This window comes from Carcharodon carcharias, chromosome 15, assembly GCF_017639515.1.
Source record: "Carcharodon carcharias isolate sCarCar2 chromosome 15, sCarCar2.pri, whole genome shotgun sequence".
Classification (NCBI taxonomy): Eukaryota; Metazoa; Chordata; class Chondrichthyes; order Lamniformes; family Lamnidae; genus Carcharodon; species Carcharodon carcharias.
Window position 1 is genome coordinate 86,253,644 of NC_054481.1, and position 25,227 is coordinate 86,278,870.

Below are 25,227 nucleotides of genomic sequence, written 5' to 3' on the forward strand. Positions count from 1 at the left end.
GTTATTGCCATCACCTGGGAGGACAGAAAAAACCTGCTCTCTCGCCGATAACTATTCAAGGTTACAACATTGTAGTCACTTATGTGAGGATAAGGCTTCCAATTCATCTAAAATACTTTTTCTCTCAATAAGATAGGTAGGGAGAGAGTATATTGCATTGTTTTATTGAAGGGATTCCATCTGGTCTATAACAGGGCTGTACCCAATGATGATAGAAGGTAGGTAACTTCATCACGAGCGCAACTTGTCCCAGTCACACAATTGACTCCAATGCCATGTCAGTTATGGTGCAACAATATCCTCATGTAGCACTTCTCAGACCAGTCTACATCACTGAATACTTTGTAAATGGAACAGTAGACACCAGGCACAAACAGAAGCAGGATGGGGAATGGAGACAGAAAGAATACTGAAGATAAAGACAAGAAAAGAAAGCAGGTCAGAATGGTGTTGGAACAGAATTTCAGAGATGGCGACTGAAATATTTGCCTCCATTGGTAAGCAGTAGGAACAGAGCATGTTAATCAAGAGTCAGAGGGGCAGCAGGTATGCAATATGGTAGGGTGAAGCTGTTGAGAGAGTTGAGGTTGATGATGAAGAATTGAAGTAGATTTTTAAAATACAGAAACCTAGTTCATGCCAAATATTGTTTAACAATAGAATTTATTCTTATGTATTCATAAGAACCATCCCCAGGTCTTGATAGCAGAGGAGAATTATATCATACCCCAATTTTTGTGAACTCATGCTTCCAAAACTCAAAACTTAGTGTCCAACATTGCAATTGAATTTGCAATTGGATAAGGCTTGCTAAACAATCCTGATTGTGCTAAGAGTTACACTGACAACGATTTTAAGATTATCAGTTGGGCTTGCAGTGTGGCTCACTTAAGTGCGCTAGAAGCTATTCACATACAAGGCCCTGCCCTTTGCAAATAGAAAGAACATGCCCATGTATTGCATCTCCTTCAACTAAACAAAAGCTTGGTGGACAGCCATTCCCTGGATCATTCCTCATAACAATGCTTTGAGCAATCAGAGTCAACTGCCTTGTTTGAATTTAAATGAAAGCTTGGCAGTTAATTGTCCCCTGTTGTATTCTCCATGGCAACGCTTCTACCAATCAAAGTCCTCTTGCCAATCAGTCAGTACTCTCTTCTCATACAATATAAATTGTTGTTCCTTTTAGATTTGGTCCTGATGAGCGTAAGATGAAAAGTTTTGACAGTGTGCCTTTTTTCTCAGCAATGCTCAAGTTCTGCACTACCAAGTGTGAGGAACCCGTTTTTGGGAAATTTAAAGGACATTGAATTTTGGACATGCTCCTTCCTCGGTTATTTTTCAAAGTCTCCATTATTAATTCAGGGCTGTAAATATGCTATTCTTCAAGGAACCACAGGTCAAGATAGATGTCCAACAGGGAACACCTGGCAAGGGAGGAGTTACTTTGTATATCTAAGTTAACACAGAACTGCTGTTGCCAAGCTAAAGACCCTTGCTAATTGGTTATAAACACCTTGCCTAAGAGAAGTATTCTCTGAACATCTTAGTTTTTAAAATCTCAGTCAGAGTGAGAGTGTGCCTTAGAAGCAGGCTGCAAGAAAAGATTCTCTCTTTTCCTCTCTTTCTGCCCCACCTTTGTGTTACATGCAGCCTAGAGTGAGTTAAACTTTCCTCAAAAATGTCTCATCAGGATAACTCATTCTGTTTTATTTTGAAAGTCTGCAAAGTTGTGATAAGTAAGAGCCATCAAGGGCAATTTCACCAACAAACCCCTTTGAAAGAACTTCCAGACCAATTGTGACCTGAATGCTATCAGGTCAACAGCATCAAGATCTCTTTGAAATGTATCCTTTTAAAAGAAACATTCCCATCCTCCAGCCTCTTCAGGGGACTGTATTTGTTTTGTCATAGTTTGTGTTTGTTTTTTTTTAAAGGAGAAAATTATTATACTTCTAAACTATAACTTGTATGTTAACTAGTTTATTAACTTGTTTTTCAAAAAGTAGTTTGTTTTATAATAGGTCAATAATTTTTTATTTACCTTGGTTAGGGTCTTTTTATGCTGGGAATAATAGTATCAAAGGGTAACAACTGGCCAGTTTTGCAGGTGAATTCAACATTTAAACCATTGTTACAACCTGTGGAGAAGTGGGGCTAGAATTAACTGTGCACTCCTCCCATCTTGATCCGTAACACAAGCGACTGAATAAAAATGAAAGAAATATATATACATGTACATGGATATAAACATGGACAACAAAAGAATATAAGAAATGCTAGAGAAATGTATTTACTAAGAGGTGGTGAGTATCTGGGTCAGATTACCAGCATGAATGTTGGAACAAGAAATGTTAATGGGTTTCAGGAAGGACCTAAACAGGGCCTTGACAACAAATGGGATTCAGGTGTATTATAAATGTGCCATGGAGATATTGTGGATAGGCAGGTTTGATGGGCCAAAGGTCTTCCCCTGCCTGAAACTATATTAAGAGACAGGAGTGAGATGAGGATTTTTTTTTTCCACAGAGTGAGTTGTTATGATCTGGAATTTACTGTCTGAAAGGGCAGTGGAAACAGATTCAATAGTAGCTTTCTAAAAAGGAATCGGATAAATACTTGAAGGGGAGAAAATAGCAGGGTTACAAGGAAGGAGCAGGGGTGTAGGATTAATTAGGTAGCTCTTTTAAAGAGCCAGCACAGACACAAATGGCTATAAGATTATATGATTGCTATGTTATATATTTTTACTGTTGAAATTCATGTACAGTAAAGGAAAACAATAAAAGATTGAAAATTAAATGCTCACCTGTTTCACTGTAAATAACTATCACATACACAGTTTCCCTCTTTTTTAACTCCTAGCTTGTTGTAGGGATTAACTAAAATCTTTCTTTCTATAAAGATCTCAGTTCATGAGATTCGGTTACACTCAGCGAGTTACTGTTTATCTGTACCTCTCCAATGCAAGCTCAGTCCAATGCCAAAGCTTGTTAAAAACCTATAAAATGTCAGCCACATTCAAAAAATGACAGGCTATTGTATTAAAAACTGAATCAATCAAAAGGTCTGAAGGTGGTTGAAAATATTAGACTGATCCTCAAACCCATTATCAGGCAGATGATGCCCTAAAATTTCTGCTTATACATCACCAACAACCTGATTTTCCTGTTCATTAAATTTATTGTGGAGAAGGTGAGCTACCAGCAGGAAATCTGTACCTACAACTATCAATTCCACAGTATGTGTAACCATAATAGTTTGATACTGGCTTTTCTAAGCATTTCATATAGTACCTGATTTAAAGGAACAGTTAACAGACCAAAGCAAGACAGGATTACTTGGTATTGATCACAATATGGACAAAGGCGGCCTAACTAGCGAGATGTTGGCTTGGTTGTAATGCCATTGGACTAGTAATCCCAAGGCCTAGGCTAATGCTTTGGGGTCATGGGTTCATTTCCCAATATGGCAGATGGTGGCCTGGAATATAAAGCTAATGTCAGTGATGTTGACCATGAAGCTATCCTTGCTTGTTGTAAAAGTTCATCTGTTTCACATAAGTGTCACCATTACTAAAACCAGCTTTTATATATTGCAGATTTATTCATTGAATTTAAATTCCACCAGCCACTATGGTGGGGTTTGAACCTATGTTCTAGCCTGGGCCTCTGGATTACTAGCCCAGCGACATTGCCGCTACCCCACCATCTCCCTGTTAAAGTAGTTGCTTTAATTAATTAAGAAAGCCTATTTCTTCCAAAAAATACAGTTTTTTCTTTTTTTCTGATATTACCTCAATGCTGCTTCCATCCTTTAGGAGGAAGGATTGTTGTTGACCATGAACAGTTCTTATAGCTACTATCTACAGGTGTAATGCTAACCCAACTGGTTAACTATTGGTGCATTTGTGTCGATTGTAATTTTTCTAAGTAGACATTCATCCCAGACAGAATGCCAGATGTCAGCCATGTCACAAGAAACTGGCAATATTCTGCCAGTGAAAGCCATTGGAGATCAAGTACCTGTCAAATTTGGGTTCAACTCATGGCTTCCTGCACCCGTTATTAAAGACTTTGTTGCTGGAATTGCCTTCATCATTTACAGTAATCCTGTAGACATTCTCTAACTGTGAGCTCTATTCCTAGTCACCTTTTCTCATTGTGAACATCGATACATAAACATTATCCTATTGTCCCATCTTTCTCACAAAGCCTCTTTTTTGATGAAATGCAAACCTGTCTTTGCAGTATCAGAAATAGTGGTGAGTTAAGTGACAATGTTGAGCATATTTGTTTTCACCTCAAGTCCCGTTGACATATAATACAGAACTTCAAAATACTTTCAGAAAACCACTGTTGCTCTGATGGAAGCTTGGTAATAAATCACAAAGCAACTGACTGATGCTTGATGCTGGCTAGCCTTGCCTTGAGCCACATCTTTGAAAGCCCACTTCAATTCATAATTCAAATTCAATTTAGACCATGTTGAACAAATTGAATCAATTAAATTAAAGATAATCCCCATCTTTATAAGGACACCAGCGATCTTGTTAGAATGAATGAAATACATTGTATTAGCGCAAACCTGAGTGGGTAACTTCCACCCCAATCCTAGTAGAAAGTATCTTACTGCACAAAACTAACAATTAATTGACACAAGTTTAAAATTCTCATTCAGAAAATCCATAAGGGAGAATGGTTTCAATTACCTTGCACTAGAGATTGATCATCTGGGAATGGAGGTAATGTTCAACATGCTTTAATTTCCTCCTAGCCCTTGGTGTGCCAGTGCTGAGAGTGTTCTGTTCTCCAGGACTGACATCACCCGCTTCGGGATGATGTTAAACAAAACAAAAAGTGACAACGAGCAAAAAAGGAAGATGGTCGTGATTGTTGGAGGTGCATTATTGTAGCCCCAGGACATCACACTGCCACCCGCCAGGTCTGGCCCCAGCCAGATTCAATGCTTCTTCAATATACTTAAAGGACCTAATCAGCTGCCTCAGCTGAAGTCAACTCACTTTGGCCAAAGTGGAAGCCAAATCTGAGGCTTTTTGGCTTATTAGAGCAACAGCCCTTTAATAAACTGTTATGACCAGTGAGAAGAGTTGAACTGGTTCCCCTCTATTCAGCTTCCTTGGTTAGTCACAGCAAGGATTTAATATTTTTTCCAAACCAGAACACATTTAACTATTTATGCATTGAGCAATAAGGAGCCAATCAAGCAAGGTTTTCTTGAGTTAAAGAAAGAGCAAATGTATTAAACACTAAAGCTGAAGAAAATAATAAAAACACAACATCACATACACAGGTGTAAGAAATAGGGAAGTTAACATCCAATAAAAAAATATGGTTAGGTGTCCTTTGCCTGTCCTTGAGACATAGATTGTTAAACGTTGTGGGCGATTTGGATTAGCTGGTTTCTTGAACACAGTCATGTGTAGAAGATGTTGCAGTTATTATAAGATCTCGGTTGCTGGTAGGTTTCTGATAGCTGACTTCTCGAACTGGGTGGCATACACTGTTTCCAAAAGAGAGAGAGGGAGAGAGCACAGCTTTTCAGCCTGTTTCCTCTGCTAAAATCCTCCTTGACACTCGCTGTGTCACTTGCAATCTCTCTGCAGTAGCTGCAGACTAACTGCTATATGTCACCCATTGTGTATTTCTGAGGGGAGTTTGGGCAGGTCTGTTTGTGGCAGCCATTGTTTCAATATCCAGAACTTTGCATTTTAATGTCTGTTTCTTAGACAGTGATGAGTTTTGATGGGCCTGAAGGTTTGTTTGTTTTCTCACCTTCACCTTGGAAGGTGGCCTTACATTTTAAAGCAGTTTGCTCCTGCAAGTTCCACATTGGAACTTTCCAGAAGCTGGCCAACCAGCAATACCAGATGTCAGGTGACTTGTGGCAACCATCTTAAGTCAGTGCTTTTTCTTGTCTTTAAAATCTCCTTTTTAAACAGGTCAGCAAATGTTTGGTCAGCCAGTAAAATTATAGATTTATCACTCATGCACAATTCACATTATCATGACAAAACAAATACTCCTTGAAATGATGGCAGAAAATAACGCTGAAATTATTGCGCCACACTGCAACATATACAGCATGATGTAAAGGGGCATTGGCCAAAACAGGAGTTAGTAATCTTGCTCACTGGTTGTAAATGGAGATGTGCACTAAAAAATTGGTGATGAGTGATACCTCTGTGCGAGAGAAGCTATTTTATTCAAGTTATTTTAAAAGATCCCACCAGTACTAATTACAAATGAAATCTGTTATATCAGGAGCAACAGAGATTGTTCTATCAACCAGATCAGGAACTATAAAGTGAACTATTCAGAGGAAAGATAACCATCTGTTTTCCAGGAATGAAAATTCTGCAAAAGTGTGGATTGTTTATTAAGGTTAGTAAGGGATATGAGAAAAGCAAGTAGGTAATACTGGAGTACAGATTGGCATGATCTAACTGAAAGAGGGAACAGGCTTGAGGTGCTGAGCTCCTATGACACAGATATCCCATTAACACTCAGGCATCATTCTACATCTTCTACAACACTGCGCCAGGGAGAAAATGAGTTTCATGACTTAATTTGTAATTTCTCCAGATTGATTCAGGCTGTTTCATTTACATGGTGTCTTTTAAATGGATTAATGACAAATTTGAAAAATTAAATGCACTTCTCTAGATAGCTGAATGTGGAAGCTCTAGGGTGACTAATACATGAATTAAAACTTAATAATTAAGACTTAAAGGCTACAGGCATGGATGTGTCTCCAATTTTTCTCAAATGCTGCATTGTAGGAGAATACATCAACGTTACAACTTTAGCACAGAGCATTGTCTAATGAATGATGAGACTCTCAGTATCAGTTCATGTTACCACCCACTCTTTATTTTGCAGACTGAACAGTCCACTCCTAAACAGAAACATTCCCAACTACACATCCTTTGCCTCTGTGGATGAATGGCTGGACGTCATTAAAATGGGACGTTATAAAGACAACTTTGCGGCTGCAGGTTATTTATCACTGAGTCTGGTAATGAGAATGAACATGGAGTAAGTACTGAGAAAGTGTGGATGATTAATACAGTGAATTAATATGATGGATTTAAATGCCCATTTTGCAGTAAAATATATTGTAATTAAACTTTATTTAACTTCCATTTCTCCCAAGCTCAATAAATCACCCCACGTTGGATTTTGAGTTCCTTGTAACTATTTCCTCAATTTGAAAAAATGTTTGCATTAAACTTTCAGCTCATGCATCAATTATATGTTTGCATCAAACTTGCAAATAAGAGTATGAGAGAAATCTAGCTAGTAACATAAAGACAGATAGTAAGAGTTTCAATAGATATTTAAATAAGAAAAGATTTAGCAAAGTGAGCATTGGTTCTATAGAGAGTGCGCCTGGGGAATTGATAATGGAAAGTGCGGAAATGGTGGATGAATTAAGCAGGTATTTTGCTTCGGTCTTCACTGTAGAGGACACAAGTAACATCCCAGAAATAGTTGTAAACCGGGAAATGGAAGGGAGGGAGGAACTCAGGAAAATTACAATCATCAGAGAAATGGTATTGAGCAAATTGTTGGGGCTGCATGCTGACAAATCCCAAGGCCCAGATGGACTTCATCCTAAGGTCTTGAAGAAGTGGCTAGTGAGATTGTTGATGCACTGGTTTTAATTTTCCAAAATTCCCTAGATTTAGGGAAGGTTCCGTTAGATTGGAAAATAGCAAATATAATTCCATTATTCAAAAAGGGAGGGAGGCAGAAAGCAGGAAACTACAGACCTAACATCTATCTTAGGGAAAATGTTGGAAGCTATTATTAAAGATGTTATAGTAGGGCACTTAGAAAAAATCAAGGCAATCAAGCAAAGTCAACATGGTTTCTAAAAGGAAAATCATGCTTAACCAATTTATTGGAGTTCTTTGAAGGAGTCACATGGGCTGTGGATAATGGGGAACTGGTGGATGTACTGTACTTAGATTTCCAGGAGGAATCACAAAAGGTTAGTATGCAGGTACAGCAGGTAATTAGGAAAGCTAATAGAATGTTATCATTTATTGTGAGGGAAGTTGATTACAAAAGTAGGGAGGTTATGGTTCATTTATACAGGGCATTGTTAAGACCATATCTGCAGTATTGTGTACAGTACTGGTCTCCTTATTTAAAGAAAGATGTAAATGCATTAGAAGTAGTTCAGAGAAGGCTTACTAAACTAATACCAGGATTGGGTGGATTGTCCTATGAGGAAAGGTTGGACAGGTTAGGCTTGTATCCACTGGAATTTAGAAGAGTAAGAGGTGACGTAATTGAAACTTTAAGACCCTGAGGGTGGATGTGGAGAATATATTTCCTCTTGTGGGATAATCCAGAACTAGGGCTCACTGTTTAAAAATGAGGGGTCGCTCATTTAAGACAGAGATGAGGAGAGATTTTTTTTCTCTCAGAGAGTTGTGAGTCTTTGGAACTCTTCCTCAAAAGGTGATGGAAGCAGAGTCTTTGAACATTTTTAAGGCAGAACTGGATTGATTGTACCCTTTCATGGCTCTAATATCTAATTCCTGTAATGAGGTACTCACAACTGAATACAATTATTCAACTAGGCCTCTCCAATCTCTTGTAGAACATCATTTCCTTACTTATTTATCCAATGCTGCAAAGTAAAGATCTATAATCCTTTTTGTTCTTCATGTGGCCTTTTCTACCTGCGTTCCCACTGGTGGGCACTAATCTTTCCAAACCCCTGTTCAGCTTACTCCTCCCAGTGCTGATCCTGTGGACTATGCTAGCAAAATAGTCATTATCGCCCAGTTCTGCATACAATATCCATTCATTTTGAACAGGGCTCTTCTACTTACACCTCAATTCGATGTCAATTATAGATAAAGCTATCTCTGATCACTTCCTTGTGTTGGTCCCCAGTCACTCACTAATTTCCCATTTCCAATCCTACCTATTTCCCTGTGACCCTGGAAATGCGCGTAACATTCATAACGAAGTAAATGAATTGATAGTGTGTATTGAGGTAAATAAATATGATCTGATAGCAATTATGGAAACGTGGCTGACATGGCATTCAAGAAGAATAGGAAGCTAGGTAAAGGTGGAAGGGTAGCACTGTTGATCAAAGATGGCAATGGTGCAATAGGGACTGCCTTAATCATGGGTGATTTTAATCTACACGTGAACTGGAAAACTCAGATTGCCAGTAGTAGCCTGGACGAGGAGTTCATTGAATGCTTTTGAGATAGTTTTTTTAAGGCAGCACATTCTGGAACCAACCAGATAGCAGGTTGTTGGTATTTTGGAATGTGACAGGATTAATCAATGACCTCAGAGTAGAGGCATCCCTAGATAGCAGTGACCACAATATGATTGAATTTGATATTCAGTTTGAAAGGGAGAAGAGTGGATTTTATTTTTAATATTTTATAATTTATAATTATAATATTTTAAACTTAAATAAGGGCAACCATGTGGGCATGAAAGCTGAGCTAGCTGAAGTGAACTGGGATACCAGGCTAGGAGATAGATCAATAGAGAAGCAGTGGCAGGCGTTTAAGGAGATATTTCAGAGTATTCAGAATAGGTATATTCCTACTGTAAAGAAAAATCCTAAAAGGAGGACACACCATCCATGGTTAACTGAAGAACTTAAGGAAAACATCAAACTTAAGGCAAAAGCATATAACTGCACAAAGATGAGGAGCAGGTCAGATGATTGGTCAGAATATAAAGAATGGCAGAGAATGACTAAAAGGTTAATCAGGAAGCTAGCTAGAAATGTAAAAATGCATAGCAAGTGATTTTACAGGTATTTAAAAAGGAAAAGGGTAAGTAAATTGACTGTTAGTCCTCTAGAGAGTGGCTGTGGGGAGTTAATAGTAGATAACAATGAAATGGCAGGAGAAATAAACAATTATTTTGCTTCTGTGTTCAGTATAGAGGATAGAAAAAAACATTCCCGTAATAGCTGTAAATCGGGAGGTGAAAGGGAGAGAGGAATTGGTGAAATTGCATTCACTAGGGAAGCAGTAGTAAGCAAACTGATGGAGCTGCGGACTGACAGATCACCGCATCTCAATGGGCTATATGCTAGGGTCTTAAAAGAGGTGCATAATGAGGTAGTAGATGCGCTGGTATTAATTTTCCAAAATTCCCAAGGGCAGAATCTTCAGCCTGTTGGGCGGGCCGGTCAAAATGCGCGTGAAAGAGTGCAGAAAGTTCAAATTGAAAGTTTGTAAAAAGGGAAAGATAAAAATTATTCAGACATATCCCCTCATGTGACGGGCTGGGACATGTTTATAAAGTGTCAAAAAAAATTTTATTCATTTCATAAAACCTTCATGAAACCTCATCCTGCCCATGGATGAGGTTTCATGCAAAATACAAAGGCTACTTGGGCTCTTCACCTTTCCACTAACCTTAAGGTTGGATGGGCAGCCCTGTCAATTTGGTTAATTGGTTTATTAACGGCCTTAACAGGCCTTTGACAGAATGGCAGACACGCAGCTGACTCTGGTGCGCGCCCACCGAACGAGAGATTGGAATGACGTGCAATGATGTAGGGACGTATACCCAACATCATCGCGCGTCATTTTACGCATCGGCATGCAGGGCCCGAACTCGCACACTGAAGAGAAAATTCTACCCCTAGGCTCTAGAAAGGTTCCATCAGACTGGAAAGTAGCAAATATAATGCCTCTATCCAAGAAGAGACGGAGTCCCACAGGGGTCTGTGCTGGGGCCTCAACTTTTTACTGTTTATATCAATGACTTTGATGAGGGGAGTGATGGCGTGGTAGCTAAATTTGCAGATGGCACAAAGATAGGTGGGAAAGTATGTTGTGAAGAGGACATAAGGAGATTGCAGACGGATATAGGTGGGTTGAGTGAGTGGGAAAAGATATGGCAAATGGAGTTTAATGTGGGAAATGTGAAGTTTTTCACCGGCAGGAAGAATAAAAAAGCAGAGTATTACTTAAACAGAGAATGACTGCAGAATTTTGAGGTGCAGAGGATCTTGGTGTTCTGGTACGTGAGTCACAAAAAGTTAGCATGCAGGTACAGCAAGTAATTAAGAAGGCTAATGAAATGCTATTCTTTATTACAAGAGAAATTGAACATAAAAGTAAGGATGTTGTGCTTCAGTTATACAGGGCATTGGTGAGACCACTTCTCGAATACTGTGTGCAGTTTTAGTCTCCTTATTTAAGAAAAGATGTAAATGCATTGGAGGCAGTTCAGAGGAGGTTACTAGATTGATACCTGGAATGGGTGGATTGTCTTATGAAGAAAGGTTAGATAGGCTGGGCTTGTTTCCACTGGAGTTTATAAGAGTGAGGGGTGAATGATTGAAATATACAAGGTCTTGAATGGTCTTGACCAGGTAGATGTGGAAAGGATGCTTCCTCTTGTGGGTAATTCCAGAACTAGGGGGCACTGTTTTAAAATTAGGGGGCATCCTTTTAGGACAGAGATGAGGAGAAATGTTTTCTCTCGGAGGGTTGTGTGACTTTGGAACTCTCTGCCTCAGAAGGCGTTGGAGGCGGGGTCATTCAATATCTTTCAGGCAGAGGTAGAGAGATTTTTGTTAGGCAGGGAATCAAAGGTTATCGGGGTAGATGGGAATGTGAAATCAAAACACAAGCAGATCAGCCATGATCTTATTGAATGGTGGAGCAAGCTCAAGGGGCCGAATGGCCTACTCCTGTCCCTATTTCTCATGTTCCCATGCTCTAAAAACTAACTTGAATTCACTTACAGCTGCACTTGCAAATTCCCAATTGTTTAGCCTTTAGCCTCCCTTTCCCCACAACATTTGTGCAACTACTAATCTGCTCAACCACATCCACCCTTTGCCTTTGACATCTTTGTCCCTAATAAAACCGTTACACGTTCCCCCCATGTCTGCTCGTCATGGTACGGCCCTCATCTCCACTCCCTTAGGCCCATGGGATGCAGATTTGAGCAACTAGTTTAGCCATTCACTGTCAGATCTGGTTAAAGCACTATTGAGTCCTGCCCTTGTCTGCTAAAAAAGCTTACCTTCAAGCCCCACTTACTCAGCTTCCCTCTGCTCACTGATTCTCGCTAGTTCCCAGCTAAGCAATTCCTCGATCTTAAAATTCTCATCCCTGTTTTCCTGGCATCCCTCCTTCCTATCTCAGTGATCTCCTCCAACCCCACAATGCTCCAAGACATCTGTGCTCACCATGATCATTCCACAATGCAAGCCATTGCAAACCATCTTCTTAAACCCCTCTCCCCATCGTCTCCGCCCTCATCTCCAACAATAAGTGCAAGAAGCTCGTGGACTTCACTAAGATTGAAACAATTCAGTCAGCTGCATCCGTTCCTCCCTTCCAATAGCCCACCTGGCCACACTTCCTCTCAGGATCCCCCCTGCATTTGGGAAACTCTCACCTTTCTCTAGTTTTTCTTGTGTCTGAGCTCCTATCCATAAGATCCTGCTCCTGCTCCTGCTCCCTTGACCCTACTCCTACTAAAGTCCTGGCCACCTAACGCTAATTTCTCTTTGCTTTCCATGGTCAGCTTGTTGTGCTGTGTGGTCCCTTTAAGATTGCTGCGTGGTTGCACATGTGCACATCCGAAAAGACACATTGCTTGTTTGCCGTCTGCTTGGTCCCTGCACCCGTTGTCACCTCCAAAATTCATGTTTTTTTTCCCCCAGAACTCCTGGGTTTGATTTCCTGCAATCAGGTTTCTGCCCCTGCCACTGTACCGAAATAGCTCTTACCAAAGTCACAAATGACACCCAATGTACTTGTGACAAAGATAAACTTTCCCTTCTCGTCCTTCTTGGACTGTGTGCTGCCTTTAACATGGCTGACCACACCATCCTTCTCCGATGCCTCTCTGCTGGTGTCCAGCTCTTACCTGGTTCCATTCTTTTCAATCTAATCCTAGCCAGAGAATCACTTCCAATCTCCTCTTACTCAGCTTCGCTCTGCTCAATGATTCTTGCTGGTTCCCAGATAAGCAATGCCTCGATCTTAAAATTCTCATCCCTGTTTTCCTGGCAACCCTCCTTCCTATCTCAGTGATCTCCTCCAACCCCACAATGCTCCAAGACATCTGTGCTCACCTAATTCCGGTCTCTTAACCATCCCTGATTTTAATAATTCCACACTCGATAGTTATACCTTCAGCTGCCAAGACCTAAACTCTGCAATTCCTTCCAAAACCTCTTCACCTATCGACCAATCTCTCCACCTTAAAAATGCTCTTTAAAACTTTCCTCATTTGCTCACCTGCCCTAAAATCTCCTTATGTGGCTCAGTGTAATATTTTGATTTCTAATGCTCTTGTGAAGTGCTTTAGGATGTTTTACCAGGCTAAAGGTATAAATACAAGTTGTCGCTTTTGGTTATAAAATGTATGTATTTTCTTCTACTCCACTGGGGTGAAGGGTGTAAGGCCAGTTAATTGGGGCAAGCTGGTGTTAATGCTACTATGGATGCATCTCCATCTGAACCACGCAACCAGAAAGTCCAGGGTGTACCTACATTCAGTAGCCCATTCTGCCTGACCACTCCCACACTCCCTCACCCACCCACACAACTCTGCGCAATTAGCTTGTTACTAATATGATCTGCTGGAGCTGGGGTTATGATGGAACTATTCAGGGTAGACATCCCCCTACTGTTCTTTTCCCCACTAATTCATATTTCTCTGGCATTGAACTGTCTGCAGCCTTTGACATGTTTGACCATACCATCCTCATCCAAAGCCTCTCCACCATCTTCCAGCTAGGATTGCTCTCACTTATGCATTCACTTTACATACCCCCTGAATCTGAGCTCACAAGTTACTATTCTACCTAAATTGGCATGAGCAGAAAACTCAATATAATTCCTTGTGCCTATGTGCAGATTATCTACGTAAATTAAAAATCCCTGTGTCATACCCTAATCCCAAACCCAGTGGTTTAAGGGACATCCATTTAGCTCAGCTCATTGCGTTTGGCCATCCCTCTGTCCATGCACTACAGTCCCTTTAATACATTGTGTCATACTTTTCATAAAGGCCTCTCATGCGTCGCTTTGTGAGCAACATCCATCGTATGCTTTTTTTCTACACATTCTGTATTTCTGTTCATCCCCTTCTCTCAAGGAGTACAAACAATAGACAGTCAAATCACACCAAAGAAAAATAAAACTTATCAAATGAAATCATAATATTATTTTAGGTATTGACAAAAACATCCACAAAACGTCTTAGGCGGACTGGCAGACCCACCGTACTCCCTCTCCATGGCCACCAATGCACAGACAATGCTATAGACATAGTTATGAAAGAGAGGCAGGCAAGCAAAATGATCACTCTTATGGGCCGTATCTAACATGGACTTCTGGTGGTGTTGTTTTAAGGTTGAAGTAAAACATGTCATTGGGCAGGGTGGAGCCAGTTCCATGCTGGTGTATCTGGTATTGTTGAGTTGTCTCAGAAGACAGAGATCTGGCTGGAGGCAAAGATCCTTCCTTAAAAGTACTTATATTTACATAACTAACTATATGCAAGATTACAGAACATCAGGACAAAGCTACTGCTCCTCTCTTAGATTCTTCTCATCATCTCTTTGAGTGACATCATTATGACATAGCTCCTTACGCACATGCTCAGAGTCGTGTTAGAGTTACCATTTACAGTGCAGGGTGCAAAATAAGGGAAAGTGTTTAGTATTTGGCAGGAACATTTTTCATCTTATCATAAATTCAGTATCAAAAGCATAGAGCACAGAACACAGCATGACTCCAGTTCTTCTTCAATAATGTAGTGAGAGTTTACACCACATTGTATGAAAGTGCAGCATTCTCCAATTGGCATGAACTGAAGTGTTGTTTTCCAAGGCATATTCCAAAACATCAACCTAAGATAACTTCATTTCACTGATGGCTTGAAGCTGACTTTGAATTAGCCCTTCTTTCACTGCCATCGGGTGAACAGTTATTACAGGGTGAATCTTCACTCTTGCATGTGTCTGAGGCTTTATGCTGAGGAGCTGAAGCAGCTTGGGCTTACTCAAAGTCTAAATAAAGTATGATTGTTTTGGAGCTAAGTGAGCAGCCATGTCTGAATTACAACAGCAGTATTGGTTCCATGCTGGTTAATGCACTGATCCAAAACAATGGAGTAGCTTCATACAGAGCTGTTGCGAACAGATTGAGATTTGCACACTTGCCAACCAATTTATGCAACCAAACTCAATCCTCTTTGGTTGGCATGTTATGAACGACAATAATTAAAGCATAATTAATAAAGTAATTTTATTTTCATAAAAATATAATGTGTTTACAAGTGCTCAAAATATAATGAGGTTCTTACATTTTGATTTAAAAAATCTACAAGTAATAGAAACTATCGAACATGCCATCAACTAAATAGTCAAATAAATGTCTTATTTCCAATATTTCTGCTCCAATTTGCAGACAACCAATTTAAATGTTTATGTTTTCTAAAGTGTGAAGTGAACCTAAAAGTTCCTTTTTAGTATCAATGTTTTAATTATCTCTCTTCAGTGAGATGGGATTAGAGAATAAGGAATAATTGATCCAGCATGGGCAGTGTCCATTTTTATGATTATGTATTCAGCCCCTATTTTTATGTAAATATATATTAAACACTTGCAGCAATTCAGGAAGCAGAGAAATAGAGTTTCATGCAGCATGAGAGTCTTACTGTGATACAGTGGCTGGGTGACACAAAATGCCATTATCATTCTAAAAGGGATATATAATGGAAGATGTGGGCACAGGAAATGCCTGCAGACATTCGATTTTTAATGTATCTATATAAATCTTTTCATTTTACGATACCTTTCAACAGCTATGGGGTAAAGGCAGGGAATGGGACTAGGTGAGCTGGCACAGACATGACAGGCTGAATTACCTTTCTCGGTGCTATAACTGTTCTATGATTCTTTCAGCAGTTTACAGCAAACCTAATTTAATGTCAGAGAGAAGTATTGAAAATTATTACAAAAATTATTTGTTTGTATATTTCTTATAGAGCAGGGCAAATGGAGGGAGAATGTTGGGGATGCATTGGCTTGTATCTGGCAAGGAATCTGTGGCAAAGGCTGTGGCAGTTTTCCTTTATGAAGAAACAACTGAGCGCAGTTCATCCTTCTGCTACTGTACTTCCTGCAGTATTCTGAAATCAGATAGAACTTAGAACATCCTCAATACCTTAAGCCACACAGTAGTCCCTCGACCACCCCCTTACTCCACTCCCCTCTTCAAGCACATATCAAAGGCCATGCACTAACCTGTTCCAGACATCTATTCATCATATATGAGCCCTGGCAGCTGAAAAGCCATTTGACTGCAAGAGACAACTGACTGATTCTGATCATGGACTCTCTGTTAGGAGTCACTGGTTAGCAGTCAGAAAAAGGAACCGGGCACATTTCTCTTTTTCTATCTAAGCACCACTCAGTGTCTGTACCGCAGCTATTGAGATACACTAAAGCAAGCTGGAATTGCCCAAGTCTGTATGGCTCACTCCCACATGGGGCAGTGCCAACACCTACTAAGCCGATGGACCAGTTTTGATGTATTTATATAAGCAAGAAGTTTTAAATAGGCTGGCCTCCAAACACCATATTAAAAAATATGCTTTAAGCCCTGTGTTGCTCTGATGTGCGCACAGCAGATGAACAAATTAAATGATGATTCTGTTAAAATGGCAATGAAGAGAACTGCTTGAAATGTTGGAAACACTCATCAGGTCCAGCATCATTCGCAAGATTATTATTCAGTGCAAGGACCCTTCCTTAAATGGAACTAGACCTTTGAAGATCAACAAGGAGCTGGCTGCTGACTTATGGTGCTGAACCTTTCATTGCAACCTGTTCAACTGGAAAGGTTAATGTGCAATGTGCCCAAACTCTGATGTAGCCGGGGATCTGAATCTGATGGAGCAGTTCTCCTTTCATTGCTGATATAACTTGATTTCTTCATCTGTGTTCTTTGCTGCCTCATCAAATATTTACTGCATTTAAAAAAAAATACATTTGCTTTGTTCTGAGTACAGATTTCAGAAGCTGGAATAGGCTCTACTGTGCCTCACCACCACAGCAGGGAGACTGGGGCCTCAGGACTCAGTTAGCAGACTGCCTGCAGCCAGCACTGGTGTTCTCAAACACAATTTAAACAGCACTATTCCAGTTTAACCCTTTCGCTGACTCACACTAAACACAACAACCAAAACATCAAGACTGGCAAAATAAACAAAGTTAAAAGGCTGTTCTTAAAAAAAACTAAAGCGTTTCTTTTTATATTAGTGAACTTTGAAAATAAAAGTCCTTTTTGGAGGTTTTAGTTTTTATAAGGTGAGGGAATGCATGTTTCCTTATTGCTTCATTCCCTATGAAAGGACCAGGCAGGGCAGATGACAGGTTAAACACCAGGTACTTGTCTCAACCATAACCTTGACCCAGCCACCATCACTGTTCATTTCCATGCCCTACACCATCAAATCTTGTGGTGCCTCTGAATGAGATTGCTCAGTTACTGCTTGCTGGATGTTTTGGGCCTGCATCCTTGGGGAACAGGATTGAAATCGCTTAAACCCAGCTTACTTTGATCAGTCTTCACAAGAAAAAAAAGACTTTCCTCCCATCTGTCCAGTTGACATCAATCAATAGTGTGCTTTGTCTGTGTAAACATTATAGATTGTTGAAGCGATTGAGATTTTTTTTGCCTGGGAGCTGTGGTTGTTTAGCAATGCCATCCTTCAACCAAAACTATTTTGAGGCAACAGCCGCTCATTTCTTTTTTTGCCGATTATAGTTCATTAAGAAACAGACATCTGATGGCAATCACTCCTCACAGGAACAAACACTTCAAATGTTTTCAAATATCAGTGTGCATGCGAAGATTCTCCCAGGTGGAAGAATTGCTTCATTATGAAAACAAAACAGTTTTTTTTTTTAAACTCACCCTCCCCAAGGCTTAAAACCTGCCTTCCAAGCTTAACTGGAAAATTCCAGTGAGCCCCTGATATAATGAGTGAGCCCCGCTTCCTGTAAGGACTCCATCCCATTCTCTCAGTTCCTTCGCCTCCGTCGCATCTGTTCCGATGATGCTACATTCAAAAACAGTTCCTCTGACATGTCCTCCTTCTTCCTTAACCGAGGTTTTCCACCCACGGTCGTTGACAGGGCCCTCAACCGTGTCCGGCCCATCTCCCGCGCATCCACCCTCACGCCTTCTCCTCCCTCCCAGAAACATGATAGGGTCCCCCTTGTCCTCACTTATCACCCCACCAGCCTCCGCATTCAAAGGATCATCCTCCGCCATTTCCGCCAACTCCAGCATGATGCCACCACCAAACACATCTTCCCTTCACCCCCCTTATCGGCATTCCGTAGGGATCGCTCCCTCCGGGACACCCTGGTCCACTCCTCCATCACCCCCTACTCCTCAACCCCCTCCTATGGCACCACCCCATGCCCACGCAAAAGATGCAACACCTGCCCCTTCACTTCCTCTCTCCTCACAGTCCAAGGACCCAAACACTCCTTTCAAGTGAAGCAGCATTTCACTTGCATTTCCCCCAACTTAGTTTACTGCATTTGTTGCTCCCAATGTGGTCTCCTCTACATTGGAGAGACCAAACGTAAACTGGGCGACCGCTTTGCAGAACACCTGCGGTCTGTCCGCAAGAATGACCCAAACCTCCCTGTCGCTTGCCATTTTAACACTCCACCCTGCTCTCTTGCCCACATGTCTGTCCTTGGCTTGCTGCATTGTTCCAGTGAAGCCCAACGCAAACTGGAGGAACAACACCTCATCTTCCGACTAGGGACTTTACAGCCTTCCGGACTGAATATTGAATTCAACAACTTTAGGTCGTGAGCTCCTTCCCCCATCCCCACCCCCTTTCTGTTTCCCCCTTCCTTTTTTTTCCAATAAATTATAAAGATTTTCCTTTTCCCACCTATTTCCATTATAAAAAAAATTTAAAAAAAAAACCCCACTAGAGCTATACCTTGAGTGCCCTACCATCCATTCTTAATTAGCACATTCGTTTATATAATATCACCAACTTTAACACCTATGTGTTCTATTGTACTATTGTCGTTGACATCTTTTGATGATCTGCTTCTATCACTGCTTGTTTGTCCCTACAACCACACCCCCCCGCCACCTCTCTCTCTCTCTATCTCTCCGCCCCCCACACACACACCTTAAACCAGCTTATATTTCAACTCTTTCTTGGACTCGAACTCAAGTTCTGTCGAAGGGTCATGAGGACTCGAAACGTCAACCCTTTCCTTCTCCGCCGATGCTGCCAGACCTGCTGAGTTTTTCCAGGTGATTCTGTTTTTGTTTTGGATTTCCAGCATCCGCAGTTTTTTTGTTTTTATTTTTTTTCCTTATATAATGGGTTGGATTTTGTGGTCATAGCGAAGGGATGACGGTCAGTACACTGGCAGCTAGCCATGGAGTTTTCATCATCCACATGGACATTCCATCATCGAGTGCCTGCTTCAACATATGCTCTCTACGGGGGATTGGTGGTGTATATGAGAAGGGCAAGCAATCATGAGGTTCTTCAACCAACCAGATGGAAGAAACCTCAGTGAAATATGCAAGTTTTCGTCAAAATCAGTGGCGACATTGGGCGAGTCGGGAGGTTAAAGTGTTAAAAATCAGATTCCCAACCCAGACCCACCTCCATCCCACCTACCTGAGTTGGGAAGGTGGGTGGGCAGCAAGCCCACTCCAAGGAGACAGGTTGGCACTTTGAATATGATAATGAGACTGTGAGCCTCATTCAGGCTTGAATTCCAGACACAGATGAGTTAAAATACCACTGCAGGTGGGGGAAGCCTGATGTCTAGGTCCCCACACATTTTCAGCCACCAGCAACCTACTCCTGCTGGGCCAGGTCAGTAAAAATTCAGCCTGAAAAGCCTGAACCAGGAAGTATAAATTAGATTTAAATCAGGTAAAGAAGGGAAAATAAAAATTTGTAAATAACCATTGGGTTAAGAAACAGATATAAGAGTCAAAAAAAAAAACAGAATTACCTGGAAAAACTCAGCAGGTCTGGCAGCATCGGCGGAGAAGAAAAGAGTTGACGTTTCGAGTCCTCATGACCCTTCAACAGAACTTGAGTTCGAGTCCAAGAAAGAGTTGAAATATAAGCTGGTTTAAGGTGTGTGTGTGGGGGGCGGAGAGATAGAGAGAGAGAGAGGTTGGGGGTGGGTGTGGTTGTAGGGACAAACAAGCAGTGATAGAAGCAGATCATCAAAAGATGTCAACGACAATAGTACAATAGAACACATAGGTGTCAAAGTTAAAGTTGGTGATATTATCTAAACGAATGTGCTAATTAAGAATGGATGGTAGGGCACTCAAGGTATAGCTCTAGTGGGGTTTTTTTTTATATATAATGGAAATAGGTGGGAAAAGGAAAATCTTTATAATTTATTGGAAAAAAAAAGGAAGGGGGAAACAGAAAGGGGGTGGGGATGGGGGAGGGAGCTCACGACCTAAAGTTGTTGAATTCAATATTCAGTCCGGAAGGCTGTAAAGTCCCTAGTCGGAAGATGAGGTGTTGTTCCTCCAGTTTGCGTTGGGCTTCACTGGAACAATGCAGCAAGCCAAGGACAGACATGTGGGCAAGAGAGCAGGGTGGAGTGTTAAAATGGCAACCGACAGGGAGGTTTGGGTCATTCTTGCGGACAGGCCGCAGGTGTTCTGCAAAGTGGTCGCCCAGTTTACGTTTGGTCTCTCCAATGTAGAGGAGACCACATTGGGAGCAACGAATGCAGTAGACTAAGTTGGGGGAAATGCAAGTGAAATGCTGCTTCACTTGAAAGGAGTGTTTGGGTCCTTGGACGGTGAGGAGAGAGGAAGTGAAGGGGCAGGTGTTGCATCTTTTGCGTGGGCATGGGGTGGTGCCATAGGAGGGGGTTGAGGAGTAGGGGGTGATGGAGGAGTGGACCAGGGTGTCCCGGAGGGAGCAATCCCTACGGAATGCCAATAAGGGGGGTGAAGGGAAGATGTGTTTGGTGGTGGCATCATGCTGGAGTTGGCGGAAATGGCGGAGGATGATCCTTTGAATGCGGAGGCTGGTGGGGTGATAAGTGAGGACAAGGGGGACCCTATCATGTTTCTGGGAGGGAGGAGAAGGCGTAAGGGCGGATGCGCGGGAGATGGGCCGGACACGGTTGAGGGCCCTGTCAACGACCGTGGGTGGAAAACCTCGGTTAAGGAAGAAGGAGGACATGTCAGAGGAACTGTTTTTGAATGTAGCATCATCGGAACAGATGCGACGGAGGCGAAGGAACTGAGAGAATGGGATGGAGTCCTTACAGGAAGCGGGGTGTGAGGAGCTGTAGTCGAGATAGCTGTGGGAGTCGGTGGGTTTGTAATGGATATTGGTGGAGAGTCTATCACCAGAGATTGAGACAGAGAGGTCAAGGAAGGGAAGGGAACTGTCAGAGATGGACCACGTGAAAATGATGGAGGGGTTGAGATTGGAAGCAAAATTAATAAATTTTTCCAAGACCCGACGAGAGCATGAAGCGGCACCGAAGTAATCATCGATGTACCGGAGAAAGAGTTGTGGAAGGGGGCTGGAGTAGGACTGCAACAAGGAATGTTCCACATACCCCATAAAGAGACAGGCATAGCTGGGGCCCATGCGGGTACCCATAGCCACACCTTTTATTTGGAGGAAGTGAGAGGAGTTGAAGGAGAAATTGTTCAGCTTGAGAACAAGTTCAGCCAGACGGAGGAGAGTAGTGGTGGATGGGGATTGTTCGGGCCTCTGTTCGAGGAAGAAGCTAAGGGCCCTCAGACCATCCTGGTGGGGAATGGAGGTGTAGAGGGATTGGACGTCCATGGTGAAGAGGAAGCGGTTGGGGCCAGGGAACTGGAAATTGTTGATGTGACGTAAGGTGTCAGAGGAATCACAGATGTAGGTGGGAAGGGACTGGACAAGGGGAGAGAGAAGGGAGTCAAGATAAAGAGAAATGAGTTCTGTGGGGCAGGAGCAAGCTGAGACGATCGGTCTACCGGGGCAGTTCTGTTTGTGGATTTTGGGTAGGAGATAGAAGCGGGCCATCCGAGGTTGGGCGACCATCAGGTTGGAAGCTGTGGGAGGGAGATCCCCAGAGGAGATGAGGTCAGTGACAGTCCTGGAAACAATGGCTTGATGTTCAGTGGTGGGGTCATGGTCCAGGGAGAGGTAGGAGGAAGTGTCTGTGAGTTGACGCTCAGCCTCTGCGAGGTAGAGGTCAGTGCGCCAGACAACAACAGCACCACCCTTGTCAGCGGGTTTGATGACAATGTCAGGGTTGGACCTGAGAGAATGGAGTACAGTAAGTTCAGAGAGAGACAGGTTAGAATGGGTGAGAGGAACAGAGAAATTGAGACGACTAATGTCGCGCTGACAGTTCTCAATGAAAAGATCGAGAGCAGGTAAGAATCCAAAGGGAGGGGTCCAGGTGGAGGGAGAATATTGGAGATGGGTAAAAGGATCCGTTGAACTGGGAGAGGACTCCTGCCCAAAGAAGTGAGCCCGGAGATGAAGACGGCGGAAGAAGAGTTCAGTATCATGCCGAGCCCGAAATTCATTCAGGTGAGGGTGTAAGGGTATGAAACTAAGTCCTTTGCTGAGCACTGAAATTTGGAGGAAGTGAGAGGAGTTGAAGGAGAAATTGTTCAGCGTGAGAACAGGTTCAGCCAGACGGAGGAGAGTAGTGGTGGTTTGGAGGAAGTGAGAGGAGTTGAAGGAGAAATTGTTCAAAACAGAGTCTTGGGCTCTGAAGATCACACCTTTAAATATTAATGTTTTTTGTAGTTGTTTTTGAGAATCACTTTTCATTTCAAGATATTTTCCCTCCTTTCCCAACTCTTGAATTGCCCACATAATGCATCTTTGCAAACAAAGATACTGTGAGCCCTGCCTCCAGCTCCCTGTCCTCTTTGATCATCAGTGGGTGTCTAGGGACAGCACCTCTGCGCTCCCTTTCTGTAGGGAGGACCTATGGCTTTTGTTTAGTACCCCCTCTGCTGCACCAGTGATCCAGTTTGGTTGATAACACCAGTGTGTGAACTTCCTCTCACACTATGCTACAGTTACTGAAATCCATCTCTCAGAGATGTTTACCCACTGACCTCATTGACTCAGCATCTGTGGATCCTTCCTTAAGTCTCACTCCTCCTCTAACTGGTAGCCTTTGTTGCATGGTTTAAAATGAGTATTCTTTCTGTAATAAGCCAGGCATCACTCTGACACTGAACAGTTTAGAAAATGTTTACTACACAAAGATCAATTAGCATAAAAACATTCAGATCAATAGAATGAAACTCAGTACTCAGATAATGCCAACCTATTTTATTGTACTGATTTTAACCAATGCCCACTCAGTTTAAAGAATGAATATCAAGCAGCAGCAGCTGCATAGAAGCTGTGAACTCTGGGCTCATTGTTATGGATATAAACTCCTCATTGTCTTTTCTTTTTCCTTCCTGCCTTTGCTGCTCAATCACAGGGATGTCCGAAGACTTGGAATAACTTTGATGGGACATCAGAAGAAAATCCTCAGCAGCATCCAGATCATGAGGGAACAGCTAATATGCTCAAACGGCCCAGGTATCCATGTATAGCCAGCAAGAAGTTACAACAGAACTTATATTACCTGAAGGCTGGCGTGCAATAAGGCATTATAGAAATCAAAATGGCTGAACATCAGACTTTTACAATTTTGCCTTTAATATAAACCACAAAAGATTTACCAATGCAAGAGATGGGTACTGCTTCTGTCCTGACAGAACTCCTTGGAAAATCTTACGATCATTACCTACCATTTTATGGATGATCTTCAGGCAGGCGGGTTCCTCTCGAAGACTGAACTGTGCTCAGATGTGTTAATGCTCGACATGTTCGACTCCTCGGTCACCCAAACTGACACTGAGTTAACTGCAAAAGCAAGAACTAGGCATGAGGGACTTATAGAAATGGTGTACGTACCTCGTCCAACAGAGTGCACTGATTTCAGTGAGGGAGCTGGACGATATGACCCTGTTTAAAGAAGCTGCCTCAGGAGAATGGTAGAGTGGCAGAGTTAATACTTCCAGGAGCCGCAGGACTACCCCTGTGCAGCTCTATCACCCAGTCATTGCTGCAACACATTGAAAGCAGAGTTCAACACGTTGACCAGGAAGCATTTAGATTGGAATTTTTATGGCATTGGGAGTTCTGTGGACAGTTTAAAAATGTACAAAATTTACAAAAAGTTGATTTAATCATTTATTCTTAGCTAAATTGATATTTGGAGAGTGCAGACACTTTACTGATTGTTCTTTTGCCTAGTGTTGGAGTTTTAAAGATTGCACTTCTGACTTGGGAATGGTTTGACACATTCAATATGTTGAAACTGAGGCTGAGGGGAAATATAGTAGCCCTGTGTATTTACCAGTAAGTCATCTTAAATTGCAACAGTTTATAAATTGCCCCCCTCTATTTACCATCTTGGTTAGACAAATAATTGCACTCCCCTCAACTTCTAAAGCTAGAAGACATGAAGTTGCCACTGACAGGCCAAGTTTGAAGGCCATTATCAGATGAATGGTGGAGCAGGCTCGATGCCCTACTCGTGCCCCTATTTCTTATGATCTCATGATCTTAGTGACGAAAGAGTTCATTCTGTGGGTGTAACTGGGATTTGCAGCACCTACAGAATCAGTCAGTCAGAGCAAAGGTCCCAGTCATTATTCTAAATGACCTCAGGACTTTGCTGTGAAGTATTGTCCATTATATCGAATTTCTAACCAGTAGTTGGTGCAAAAGCTGAACTGACCTATGAGGAGGGCGGCAGTGTTTAAGAGCTCCAGGTTCCTCACACTTATAGAGTAATTATTGTTACCTCACCAAGATTAAATCTAGTCACATGTGCAAGCCAACAATTTAATATCAACTATGTGCCAATGTACTAAGGACCAATGCAGTGTTGATGTCCCACCAATTGGTGTCCTTTGTACATTCTCTAGCCAGGATGTCAGAGACACATCTGGGCAGAACATCATTCTGTACACTTTGACTTCTTTGAATCCAATATTGCAAATCTGAACATTGGAGTTGTGAATCTAAAGGAACTCCTAGTTTCAAAATGCTAAACCTAACCATCATGTGCAGTACGTGTGTACTAATAAGGGACAGTTATTTGATG

The 25,227-nt window shown here is 41.8% G+C and overlaps 1 protein-coding gene across 1 annotated transcript in view; it reads left to right on the forward strand.

Moving 5' to 3' along the window:
• epha8 (eph receptor A8) overlaps positions 1–24,150 on the forward strand; it is a 564,125-nt gene extending 539,975 nt beyond the window's left edge. Inside the window, exons 16-18 of the mRNA XM_041206570.1 lie at positions 4,593–4,595; positions 6,903–7,058; positions 23,551–24,150. Coding sequence (XP_041062504.1) covers positions 4,593–4,595; positions 6,903–7,058; positions 23,551–23,665 — 274 coding nt within the window. The 3' untranslated portion in view covers positions 23,666–24,150. The remainder of the gene's footprint in view (positions 1–4,592; positions 4,596–6,902; positions 7,059–23,550) is intronic.
• Positions 24,151–25,227: the final 1,077 nt, after the last annotated feature.